At 40.3% G+C, this 13,328-nt stretch overlaps 1 protein-coding gene across 1 annotated transcript in view; it reads left to right on the top strand.

Annotated features, from left to right (window-relative positions):
- THBS2 (thrombospondin 2) overlaps positions 1-13,328 on the top strand; it is a 49,197-nt gene that overhangs the window by 22,071 nt on the left and 13,798 nt on the right. Inside the window, exons 11-17 of the mRNA XM_084623724.1 lie at positions 157-284; positions 409-561; positions 1,850-2,068; positions 5,289-5,396; positions 7,572-7,731; positions 9,963-10,081; positions 12,787-13,021. Coding sequence (XP_084479850.1) covers positions 157-284; positions 409-561; positions 1,850-2,068; positions 5,289-5,396; positions 7,572-7,731; positions 9,963-10,081; positions 12,787-13,021 — 1,122 coding nt within the window. The remainder of the gene's footprint in view (positions 1-156; positions 285-408; positions 562-1,849; positions 2,069-5,288; positions 5,397-7,571; positions 7,732-9,962; positions 10,082-12,786; positions 13,022-13,328) is intronic.

Raw genomic sequence — 13,328 nt, 5'->3', positions numbered from 1 at the left:
ATAGTTGAAAATTCAAATATTTTTAATTGTCAGCATTCCATCATTTTTATCTAGATCTATTTCAATGAATGGAGAATTTTTTTCTTTAATAAGGGTTATGGTTCTTTACTTTCTGCACTACTAACCTTATTTACATTTTTGCTTGTGTTTTGACAGATGGGTGTTTGTCAAATCCTTGCTTTCCTGGAGCAGAATGCAACAGTTACCCTGATGGATCTTGGTCATGTGGCCCATGTCCAGCTGGGTACCTTGGAAATGGAACAGTGTGTGAGGATCTTGATGAGGTATGCGTTGTTTCAGTTGTCAATCAACATGAAACATTTCCTTGAGGCTATTTATAAAGATTGTATGGTGATTATACAACAGGCTAACTTGGTTCTTTCGTTTTGCTTCTTTGTTTCTCCATAGTGTATAGCTGTGCCAGATGTTTGTTTTAAGGTGAATCAGGTACATCGCTGTGTGAACGCAAATCCAGGGTTCCACTGCCTGCCCTGCCCACCACGCTACAAAGGAAATCAGCCTTTTGGGGTGGGCCTGGAGGCTGCCAAGACAGAAAAGCAAGTAAGTGATGTTGAAGAGAGGTCAATGGTTAGGATTGTGATGGAAACTGAAACCTATCTAGGCATTCTCCATAAAAAAGAAATTGTGAAAGAATATTTAATAGATTTGGGCAACAAACAAATATAGCCTCAAATAGCTAAGTGCCAGATTTTCAAATGTATTTAAGCAGCTACTGATATAGATGGACACCAAGTGGGATTTTCACAAGCTCGTAGGTGGCTAACTCTCGTTGAAATCAATGGGAGTTAGGTGCTAAGTTGCTTTTGAAAAATCACACTAGGCATCTATCTGTTCCGTAGGTGCCTAAAATCCCTTTAAAAATATGGTCCTGAATGTGAATGCAACTTTTCTATTAATACGATGATGCATTGGGCCTGATTATCCACTGCTCGTCACCTTGTGTAGTCATTTCTACCTGCGCAAAATGAGTGTAAAATGCTACAAGGCCAGAATGGTAGCCTTTTACAGCCAGAGTTTACAATCCCTTTTCACAGGTGTAAAAGACTACATAAGATTCAATGCAGTGGAGAGCTAGGATGATTATCTTGATAAATGCACCAAAGTAAGTCATCAAACATCTGTCTGAAGATCTCACTTTCTAAATATCAGTAGGTCAAGATGTATGTGTGTGGGGAGGGGTGGGGGAAAGGAGAGGAAATGACACAGAGGAATGTTATCTCATAGAAAATTAAGGCAACTTCTTTAAACAGCTGCCATGAGACTTCATCAGGCTCTTCTTTTTGGGCCATGCTGTAGTTAGCCCAACATGCGAAGTCTAAATGTACAACACCCTGTTAAAATTAAGCCACTCAAACCTTACCAGGAAAAACAAAAGAGAAAAGAGGAAAGTGACTGCGCATTTGCTGACAGGATATTAAAATCAATTTGTTTGTCTCTCTGGTTTAAGAAAAAAATGACTACGCACCATCTGGTAGACTTAGACCATTATATCCTGACGACCAGTACTCGAAAGGAAATGGCCGTGTGCAGTCTTTCCTGTCCATGATGAGAATTAATGGCTCCTAGGGGAATGCAGATGTAATTCCAAAAAACCACAAACAAATTGTTTCAATTTATTTATTGAGTAATGTCCATTTTTACCTGTGAGCTTTATGCTTTTTTTTAAATGACCAAAAAAAAAAAAAGTGTGGCTTAGACCAACTTTTTTTTTTAAAAAGTGCCTAACTTGAGACATCTAAATATCTGGCCTGGGTTTGGAAATGTGCTGAGGACCCAGAAGTTCCTACTGATGTCATTAAGTTTGAATGAGGACGATCTGTTCTTGTAGGTGTGTGAACCTGAAAATCCATGCCTAGATATGACACACAGCTGCCACAAATCTGCAGAGTGCATCTACCTCGGCCATTTCAGTGACCCTATGTACAAGTGTGAATGTAGAACAGGATATGCTGGTGATGGACGCATCTGTGGTGAAGATTCTGACCTGGATGGTTGGCCCAATAGCAACCTGGTCTGTGCTGCCAATGCTACTTACCATTGCATGAAGGTAAGCAAGAAGTGGCAATAAAAAGTCATTATGTTGCAACCAATTTTCTTTTTTTTAATAGCTAAGGATACTACTTTTCATTATAAAACTGGTGATGGTTTCTATGCAGACTTAAACTGTTAAGGTATCCAGTCTTTCTATGAGATAGTATAGAATGTATATTCACTTACCCCTTAATGGAATGCTGTGTTTCACTGGCACACAATGATCCTATTCTGTAAAACACTTCATAGGAAAAAGAGGGACACTCCTGGATCACTGCTTCTCCCAAACTATCAGTCCCCTCCCCTTTGTAGCAGAATTCTTTTTCTGTTCTGGGAGGTCTTCTGGGGACCACTAGAAAGAGTTCTGTGGACCATCATTTGACAATCACTCAAGCATTACTTGCATGAATAATAATAATAATAATAACTCTTCTCTAAAGAGTTATCTAAGAAGACTGAAACCATGCAGTCACCACAATTCAGTAGGAGCTTGTGTACTGGTAGCCAAATATTAATAATGTTCTACACCAGAATGCAGATTCTGTGGGTGGTTATGCCAGAAGTGTGCAGCCCCATGCAACTCCATCCCCACTTGTGATCTGGCACACCTCATTCAACAACAAAACAGACAATAGGATTACAATTGCTCAGGTATTGCTGACTGAAGGGCAGATGGAGCAGGGCTGCTGAGATAGTAGAGAAAGGGTAGATGATGGTTAGGATAGGTGTGTCTGGGGCCATGTGTGAACTTGGCCTCAGCTCTGGAAGGTCCTTAAGCATGTACTCAACTTTAAGCACTTGAGCAGTCCCACTGAAATCACTGCATTATTGACATGCTTACAGTTAGGCACGTGCTTAAGCACTTTGCTGAGTTAGTCTTCATGCAAGGACATTGGCTGCATAGGCCTACAGATGGCACTGTTTTCTTTTAATTGCTCTTTTTCAGTTCTAAGCGTGACCTTCTTAGATTTCTGTTCCTGCCCCAAATTAAAAAAACATAGGTCCTTAATGTACTTGAGAATGCAACCAACCTGTCTTGAATGACGGCATCCTCTTCTAGCACTCTGACAGTGGCAATAAAACCAAAAGAACCTTGTCAAGTTCTGAACTAGCATAATGGGTAAACAAATGAGTAACTTTACACAGAGACTAACAGTGTTTGAGCTAAGAGTGTTAAATGGGGCAAAAAGTCAATTGAAGTCAATGGCATTACACCAGGAATGAATTTGGGCCAAAGCCTTATTAACAGAAAGGGTGTATTAGATAGACCCTTGCAGAACACTAGTCTCAGATGCTGAACTTTCTCACGCTGCCTGCTGTCAGCTCATTGTAGATCTGGCCAACTCAGCTTTTGCAGTTCATATATTCTTTTTGGCGCCTGTCATCAGGACATGCAACATGTTGACTCAAGATGCAACACAAAAGATCTGCTTTCATTAAGAACATAACATGTTGAACACATTTAGAGGAGACTGTTCCCAAAGGTTCAGTCTTGTCTTTCTGTAAGACATACATTAATTTTATAGAAACAAATGTTTGATTAAAAAAGGTCTAGTTAAAACACAGAAAATATTCTCAGGCAGTAGCACTCATTAGAAATTATTCTAGTTTAGCAATTTTCTAAAAAAATATATATATATCCTTTTCCTAACCTGTGAAAGTGATTGAAAAATAACTTATTGTCTAAATAAAATTAATATTTTGAATTTAAATGTACTTCTGGTTCTCTCAAAGTTTTCATGTATAGACATTTTTTTCCTCCAGAATTCCTGTACTGAAAAATGAAACATTAGCATAAATATGATACTTTGGAGGCTAAGATTGGGTCAATCATTCGGGAGCACCTGTATATACAAAAAAAGGAGTCCTAAAAGTTTGGAGGTTCATTTTGATGTTGATAATCATCCAAAAACTATAATGCTTTTTCCTTAGCTTATCTAGATGAACAGAATCTCTTGAGCTTGAAAATTTGGGCTGGAAACCTCATGAGAATAGATCTTTCCCGGAGAGTTCAACATTTTCTTTGCTGATCCTGGACACAAATATATGTGCTATAAGAACAATATTTCTGCAGTGCTTTGGCATGTCCAGTTTTGGTTTCTAGCAGAAGTGGAAAGGTGAAAATAAGTGAAAACAGCAATGAGAACAATTTATAACCCCAGAAAATGTTTTGGGATAGGAAATAGACAATGGTTCAAGTGGCTTTTTACATTTTCACCCATTCTTTATCCCAAGGCAGAATGATGACCCAAGGTAAGGCATAAATTTGTAACAGTGAGAGTAATTAACCGTTGGAACAATTTACCAAGGATCATGGTGGATTCTCCATCACTAAAAATAGCAGTTAAAATGTTTGATCATTGTTTCACTTTTTTATTTTTATATTTATATTTCCAATTTAGAAAGCCCACGTAATTATTGTAAGAGCAGGATTTGGCGACTGAAGGACCTACTCTTTTTTGCACCATTGTGATGCCACTGGGGTACATCCATGCAACCTCCCTGAATTCAATAGGATTCTATGAGTGTAAATGAGAGCAGAATTTGCCTCCATATGTTAATCAGAGTAATTGCTTTCTTGAACCGCGGTTTTTGAAAATCTATACTTATTTTTTCCCCCAATCCAGAAAACTGTTCACTTGGAATAATCACCCTTTCCTCAGTTCTGACCTTCAATGAGAAATAAAAAAGGATACATTTGTCTTTTATTTTCAAAAGTCTTGGAAATCTAACAGTGCAAAAGGACACACATGTCTCAAAACTACAACCCCGTGTCTATGTCTTTGTTGCATTAACTTTCCGTGTGACAGATTACATCTGAAGATCATCCTTTTAGCTTTCATCTTTATTCTTTTGGTTAAAGGCAGCCAAAGCCAGCCACGTTACATTGCAATCTTCAAAGTTCCTTCATGAGCTGCCTATAAGGAGCTGACACTGTGTGTGTGTGTGTTTTCCCTATCAGATGCTCTCAGTTAACATACACTCCAAACATTCCTTTTAACAGAAGGAAGTTGGGGAATGTGATTTGCAACTTCATTTAATTTATTTTACAGCATGAAAACTGGATGAACTAATATTTTTGGCAACAAACAAACACAAAGTCTTTAAAACGTACTTGTGACAGATTTCCTCAGCTATGTGTTTTATAGCCTCTTGTGGGCTATATAATCTTCAAGCCTATGTTACGAGCCTGTGACATGACATAACAAAAATAATGTACTGATTTTTCTGGACAGGATAACTGCCCCCATCTGCCTAATTCTGGACAGGAAGACTTTGATAAGGATGGCAAAGGTGATGCCTGTGATGAAGATGATGACAATGATGGGGTAGAGGATGACAAAGTATGAGATTTTATTTAATGTTTGATTTTTTTTAAAAAAAAGTCTTTTATCATTTTAATGCATATGATGGGATGGGGGGAGGGCGGTCCCTGTCCAGAGCGGGGTGCACACTCTTTCTCAAGCCGCCTTCTGCCTCTAGGCCTCAGAGTTTAAGTCTACCAATTGGCTCTCTGCTGTAGGGCTGTGTAGCATAGGAGTCAGGGTCTACAGCAGTCCCCTGACTACCTGGGCTGTAAGACCTAGTTGCCAGAGTCCCTAGCAATACCCTGGCTCCCAGGGCAGTGATGCCTAGTGGCCAGAGTCCCTAGTAACACCCTGAACCTCGGGGAAGTGAGACCTAGAGGCCAGAGTCAATAGGGTTGGGCCCAGGGGGGTAGCGGCCATGGTAGTGGCTCCACCGGGTCTCAGCCCAAGGCCCTGGTAGTGAGATGTAGGCTTGCCACTTAGTCAGCAGGGATCCACCCAAAACATGCTGACTGCTTTAGGGACAATGACTAGTCCCTCCCTGGGCTACTTAGAATCATAGAATATCAGGGTTGGAAGGGACCTCAGGAGGTCATCTAGTCCAACCCCTTGCTCAAAGCAGGACCAATCCCCAACTAAATCATCCCAGCCAGGGCTTTGTCAAGCATGACCTTAAAAACTTTTAAGGAAGGAGATTCCACCACCTCCCTAGGTAACGCATTCCAGTGTTTCACCACCCTCCTAGTGAAAAAGTTTTTCCTAATATCCAACCTAAACCTCCCCCACTGCAACTTGAGACCATTACTCCTTGTCCTGTCATCTGCTACCACTGAGAACAGTCTAGATCCATCCTCTTTGGAACCCTCTTTCAGGCAGTTCCTACTGTGACTCCTGCAGTCCTGGCCTGGGCGTCTGCCTGAGACTCAATGTCTCCGGCTCCCACAGTCTGAGGCTCTAGCAGCTCCTGGGCTGGAGCCTGCAGCATGCATCCTTCCTCTCTGGCGGCTAGCCCAGACTGAGCTGGGCTGCTCCCTCTTATAATGGGGTGCTACACTTCAAGCACGCCCAGTTGGGACATGGGGGTATGGCTTCTCAGCCCACAGTCAGGAGTTAACACTTCCCTGTCCAGTGTGGGGTGAGTGCACCCCATAACACTCCCTTACAAGAAATAATTAAGGACTGTGTGGATCAGATCTTCAGTTGCATTAGGGCAGCTTTGAACTGTCCTGTCTTCTCTCAATTATCCTTGGGGGGGTACAGCCTGGTGCAGAGCAGAGTAGGATTGCAGAAGGGCAAAGAGGACCTAATGCCCCATTTAAGCCTTCACCCTATCCTGTGCTGTGCTGAGTGCTCTGTGGCATAATCTTAGGGTTTTGGTATTGACTAGAGCAGGAGCTGGTCCTCTGGTTTAAATCAAAAATGACATTTGATTGCTCTGTCTGCACTGGGGAGAACGTAACAACCAAAGGGGAAAATGAGGTATAGTTTGCTGCGTGCCTTCATGTTCTGGATCTGTATTTGGAAACTTTAAAAAAAAAGTTTAACAAGCATTTGATCAATAACATTTATTTTGCATGTGCAGTTACAGAAATTATTGCCATCAGTTACATTGCCCAGTTAGGTGACACTGAAGTGAGTATTCTTCTCTCTGTCAGGCACATTTATTTTTTTGTTACCCTATGGCAGTATTTGATAAACTAGGACATATTTTGCCTTTCCTTTATATCTTTTCCTCGAACATCCAGAATAGTAAAGTCTGGCTGTTGCATTAAGACAGTAATTTGTCTTCATGGAAAATGCTTGCTCAACAACAAAATTGTGCAAAATATTCTCCAATGACTTCTCTTAAGGTTCTGTGAGATCTAGTCTCCTCTCTACACATGTACGTTGGGCCTCATCCTCCACTGCCTTGCACATTAGGTAGTCATTTACATTTGTATAAAATGGGTGTAATATGCCTACCAATCTGCCTTAGTATTTTGCACCCGCTTCATAGAGGTGTAAATAACAACACAAGGGAAAGGACTAAGCTCATCAGTGAAAGGTACACTTGTACATCAATTTATATGTCTTAGTTTCATTTTCACTTTTATTTCTGCCTAAGTGGAATACGAGGGACGGGAGGGTGGGGAAATACTTCTTGATACATGAAATAATGTCTCAGGCCAAGCTGTGATTTATATTCTTAAATCCTTTGCTTCTGCTCGCTAGGACAATTGTCCTCTTCTGTTCAACCCCCGTCAGTTTGATTATGACAAGGATGAAGTTGGTGACCGCTGTGATAATTGCCCGTATGTGCACAACCCTGCTCAGATTGACACGGATAATAATGGAGAGGGTGACTCATGTGCTGTGGATATTGATGGTGATGGTATGTTCTTATTCAATAAACCAGACAGCAACTGGTTCAGAATTAGTTACTATTCCAGACCTAATACTTTGCCTTATGGTCAAATGGATGGGCTGGTTGCATTTGTATGTAAGATAAAATCAGTTCCAGCTTATATTTTGCAATCAGAAATATAGGGAAAAAATGGGAAGACCAAGGTCCACCAATCCCCATGCTTTGCATTGAACACAGGACATTGATTATAGACTCATAAGACTTTAAGGGCAGAAGGACCATCAGGATCCTCTTGTCTGACCTCCTGCACATTGCAAGCCACAGGATCTCACCCACCATTCCTGTAATAGGCCCATAACCTCGGCTTGTGTTGCTGAAGTCCTCAAATCTTATGTGAAAATAATGTGAAATGTACTCACGTGAATGTAATAGATCATCCCTGCCCAACATTTTAGATAAATCACACTTCCCCACCCCATTCCAAGACCCTTGCAAATATCCCTCAGAGGAGGGGAAAAAGTTCTTCCTGACTCAAAAATAATCAGGATGCAATCAATATGCTACTTTTGTTTCCTGTTTGGATACTAGAGAAAAAAAGATATTGGTTAAGGCAATATCTAGAGGATATTAATCTGGGCCAGGGAAAATCAGAATTGACCTGGATAATCATACAAAGCTCAAACCAATCCAAACTCAAACACCCTCTGAGTTTTGCTTATTTGTACACACCTCTCTAGTCTTGGTTCTGGCCAGAAATGGAAGCAAAAATATTGAAATATCTTTAGAAAGCTTGTTCTTGAAGCATTTCTAACACGGTTGAAACCCAGGAGTGTTAGAAATAGAAGAAGAATGTCTGGTCTTGCATTTGCTTCAGTAATCATGTAACTTTTGGATGCTTATCTGAATTGAACTGCTGAACCTTTTGAAGTTCTCCCATCACTCACAACATCAGATTCTTACTAGAGCACATGGGATTTCTGCATGTGCAATGAATGGAAATCATAACTCTGTATCTTTGGCTGAGGCTCCATATTTTGACGTTTATATAAAGCTCCAGAAGCCATATAATTGAAGAGATGATCATAGTGTCATCTTCTGGCACTTGTGCCAACACTGTCTTAACTTTTTTTTATCACCATGACAATAATTTTGGAAGGAGAGGACAATTTGTTGCAAAATGAGAAGGAAGGGTGTCTGTTGAATATTTGGCAACGCTGTACAATTAATGATATATATGTTATACTAAGATGAGTTCATTTAGCACTAAAGCATAAACTCATGCAATGCATTGCTATATAGAATTCCTCAGGAATTCCATTGTGATATAGTATTTATTGCAGAACATTACTCAAAAATTCTGGGGAGGTAGTTCCAACTCTAAGCAATAAAACTCCAAGTAATTTAAAATGAAAAAAAAATCCTACTTTTTTAGCAATACACATTTTCTTTAGGTTCACAAATATAAAAGGCCAAATTCTTCAAAGCTCATGCATCCTTACAAAAGCAAAACTTCCATTGAAATATATCTGGGAGTTTTTACATTAGTAAGGAAAGCAGGATTTGGCCCACAGTGTGAAATTACAGTAGAACCTCAGAGTTACGAACACATCAGGAATGGAGGTTGTTCATATGAACAAAACATTATAGTTGTTCTTTCAAAAGGTTACAACTGAACATTGACTTACTACAGCTTTGAAACTTTACTATGCAGAAGAAAAATGCTACCTTTAATCATCTTAATTTAAACGAAACAAGCATAGAAACAGTTTCCTTACCTGTCAAATCTTTTTTTTAACTTTCCCTTTATTTTTTTTTAGTAGTTTACGTTTAACACAGTACAGTACTGTATTTGCTTTTTTAATTTTTAGTCTCTGCTGCTGCCTGATTGCGTACTTCCAGTTCTAAATGAGGTGTGTGGTTGACCAGTCATTCGTAACTCTGGGGTTTGTAACTCTGAGGTTCTACTGTACACCCATTCCTCAGTAGCTCTTTCATTTCTTGTTGTGATGTGGTAGTACAATAAAACTGAAGCAGCTTTAATGGAATGTCAAATAAAATGTACCATGAATAAAACTCACATCTGACAGAGGATCAGCAGAGGGCTACGAACCTCTTCAGAGCCGCTTAACCCTCAAAATAGGGCTTCAATGGAATTTAAGTAGGGGCCTGACCTCTGCAATGGTATATCTTACTGTATGTGAACCAGCCATGCTAGATTTCTTATCTGCTTCAGTCACATTATTTTTTTACCCTCACAGACATTTTTAATGAACGAGATAACTGTCCATACGTTTACAACACTGACCAGAGAGATACAGATGGGGATGGAGTAGGCGATCATTGTGATAACTGTCCATTGGTGCACAATCCTGATCAGGTAAACGCTAAGCCCATTTGTGTGAGGAGCGATGGGTGGGAGGATTTGCTCTTGAAGTGGGAACTCTGAAAGCAACCTTTTAACTGCATGTATTAATGCTGACCTCAGAATAGGAGAGAATGAGAGAGAGAAAGTGTTTAAGGAACTAAACTAAATGATGATGATGATTTGCATTAGCGTCAAGCATAGAGACCTCTACCAAAATCAGGGCCCCATTGAGCTAGGCACTGTACAGACACATAGTAAAGGACAGTCCCTGCCTCAGAGAACGTATTGCTTAAATAGACAAGAGGTGGGAGGGGAAAGAGTGACAGAGAGGCTAATTAACTTACCCAAGGTCTCAGATCAGCAACAGAACCAGAAATGGAGTCCAGGTCTCCTGACTCTCAGTCCAGTGCCCTGCCCATTAGACCATCTTGCCTTCCTTTTATGATCTTTAGCTAGCTGCTTGCTCTGTGTGGGTGTGGGAGATACAGTACAGACTCGTTGGGTAAAAGGCCAGGAAGCTCTTTTATTATCACAGGATACAGAATAATTTGAAAAAAGAAAAGGAGTACTTGTGGCACCTTAGAGACTAACCAATTTATTTGAGCATGAGCTTTCGTGAGCTACAGCTCACTTCATCGGATGCATAATTTGAATGATGTGATTTTAAAAGTCTGATATCCCACAAGCCGCCAGTGCAAAATGCAGCCTAAATTCACTTCTGAACTGGAGGGGCCCTTTTCTCCTATCACAGGACGTGAGTAACTGCGATTGATTTCAGTGACAGTAACTCAGACCTGTGGTAGGAGAATCATGCCCCTTCCTTCACAGAAGAGACATAACAATGTGTGGAAAAGAAAAGGCCGTATTTTGCTCATTTTTCATTTCCACATAAAACATAAAGGCCCATTATGGCAATGATGCACTCTGTTTAGTGATAATTCTCTTCTACCTGCAATCCACCCACTTTACATGAAAAGAAAACTGCCCTGGTTGGCAACATAATATACGAACAGCTCTTTTATGGTATTCGTGGTAAATTGCAGGTTCTGGTATGAACTGAAAGCAAAAATTATGAAAAACAGTTTTGCAGGTTTTCAATGATCTAACAACGAATATTGCCTTGGTTCAGGTGAATGCTTTGGAATTTATAATTATGCAAAGTTATTGCACTTAGCTTCACCTCAGGGCTTATAATAACTAAACTTCATTGAGCCCAATAGCAGCCACTCAGACCTTAAGAACCTTGTCTGGGCAAGACAGTTCATATGAGAGCTACACAGCTTGCACAAAGAAAAGGAGGACTTGTGGCACCTTAGAGACTAACCAATTTATTTGAGCATGAGCTTTCGTGAGCTACAGCTCACTTCATCGGATGCATACGGTGGAAACTGCAGCAGACTTTATATATACACAGAGAATATGAAACAATACCTCCTCCCACCCCACTGTCCTGCTGGTAATAGCTTATCTAAAGTGATCATCAGGTCACTAAAGATCATCTAAAGTGATCAACAGCTTGCACAGACTTCAATAATATGAGGTAACACACTCTCATGAGGGACTGTCAGGCCAGCTGAAATGCATGATATCATATATGCATCTATTTTTTGCTTGCAATGTTAATTATGTTCCAGGGAAGAATTTTATCACATTGCACTATGTTTTATTAAATAATTACATCAGATTTTTGTCCTGCCATGTATCTAATGAATACTCTAGTGTCCATCCCAGATTTCTAAATTGTATAACAGTTGCAGTCAAACCCCAAACAGCTGGCTTTAAGACTGAAAAGTTAGATCTGAATTGTCCATCCTTCTTTGGACCTTTAACATTTTATACATATAAAAAAACCTCTCCTCTTCAATGTAGGCATTAAACTTCCTTATATGTGAAAAACAACAGCCCTGATTTTCAGGTCTGGCTAAGTGCCACTCCGTGCAGAGCTTGAGGGATTGGGGCAAAGATGTCTTTAACCCCACCTTTTCACTCCCTGTGCCATTTGGAGAATAATTTGGCTCCCACTGCAAGTTAGAGCAGCCTTAGGTCTGCTTTGAACTTCACTTGGCTTTCCATGGCTCCAAGGGCTCTACGTGGCAACAAAAATTGCCAGAATGCAGTGGCACTCCAGGCAAACCTCCTACCTTGGCCACATCCCTATGTCTACGCTGCATTTAAAACTCCTCAGCTGGCCCATGCCCTGTGAGGGTTCTCGAACCCGGACTTCAGCCTGAGCCCAAACATCTACATCGCAGTTGAACAGCCCCTTAGCCCAAACCCCGCAAGCCTGAGTCAGCTGGCATGGGCTAGTTGTGGGTTTTTATTTGCAGTGTAGACATACCCTATGATGCACAGAGAACTCCTTTACATCAGGGTTATTTCCTGTAGGCTAGATCTGACCAAGGTTCAGCAGTGTAAAGGGGATGTATCAGACCTGTGAGTTAGGACCAGTAGGTTCCAACCAACAAACGTAAACTAGGAGCCATGTCAGAAAATGTTTGCCCGAGTTTCAGTAAGGTCTTCATTAACATTCCTCATATTAGACTGAAAAAAATTGAAATTTTATTACATTTCTACTTCATAGAAATTTGTCACCACCATATAGGAACTCTTCAGGAAGTTACTGGAAGAGAAATGTAGAGAATAAGGAAACATGTCATCTCAATTTTGTGCTTTGTAACAATCAAGATGCTAATGTTGTTGCCTGTTTTTTTCTGTAGACTGACATAGATAATGACCTGGTTGGTGACCAGTGTGACAACAATGAGGACATAGATGACGATGGTCACCAGAACAACCAAGATAACTGCCCCTACATCCCCAATTCTAACCAGGCTGACCATGATAAGGATGGCAAAGGGGATGCATGTGATTCCGATGATGACAATGATGGTGTTCCTGATGACAGGGACAATTGTCGGCTCATGTTCAACCCTGACCAAAAGGACTCTGATGGTAAGAACCAAGTAGTGTGGGTTTGATTCAGTTCTAAGTACATGAAGAACTGGTGCATGCATAGACTAATGCCGAGGATATTTTTTCCCATGGATAAAAGAAATAAGACATTTCAGACCAAATTGAACTTGAGGTAACAGGCCTGATATCACTGACCTCAGTGAATTTGCTCCTGCTTATGCCATGTCTGAACTTGGAGCACTGTATTAAGGCATCAAACTAGAACTTGTCAAACATATAATATAGTTTTGATTAAAAAAACATTTTCTGGGAAAATGTTTTTTCCTTTTCAAATGTTAATTTTTGA

Source organism: Lepidochelys olivacea, assembly GCF_965140295.1.
Source record: "Lepidochelys olivacea isolate rLepOli2 genome assembly, chromosome: 3".
NCBI classification, from domain to species: domain Eukaryota; kingdom Metazoa; phylum Chordata; order Testudines; family Cheloniidae; genus Lepidochelys; species Lepidochelys olivacea.
This window is presented reverse-complemented; position numbering and strand designations above follow the sequence as displayed.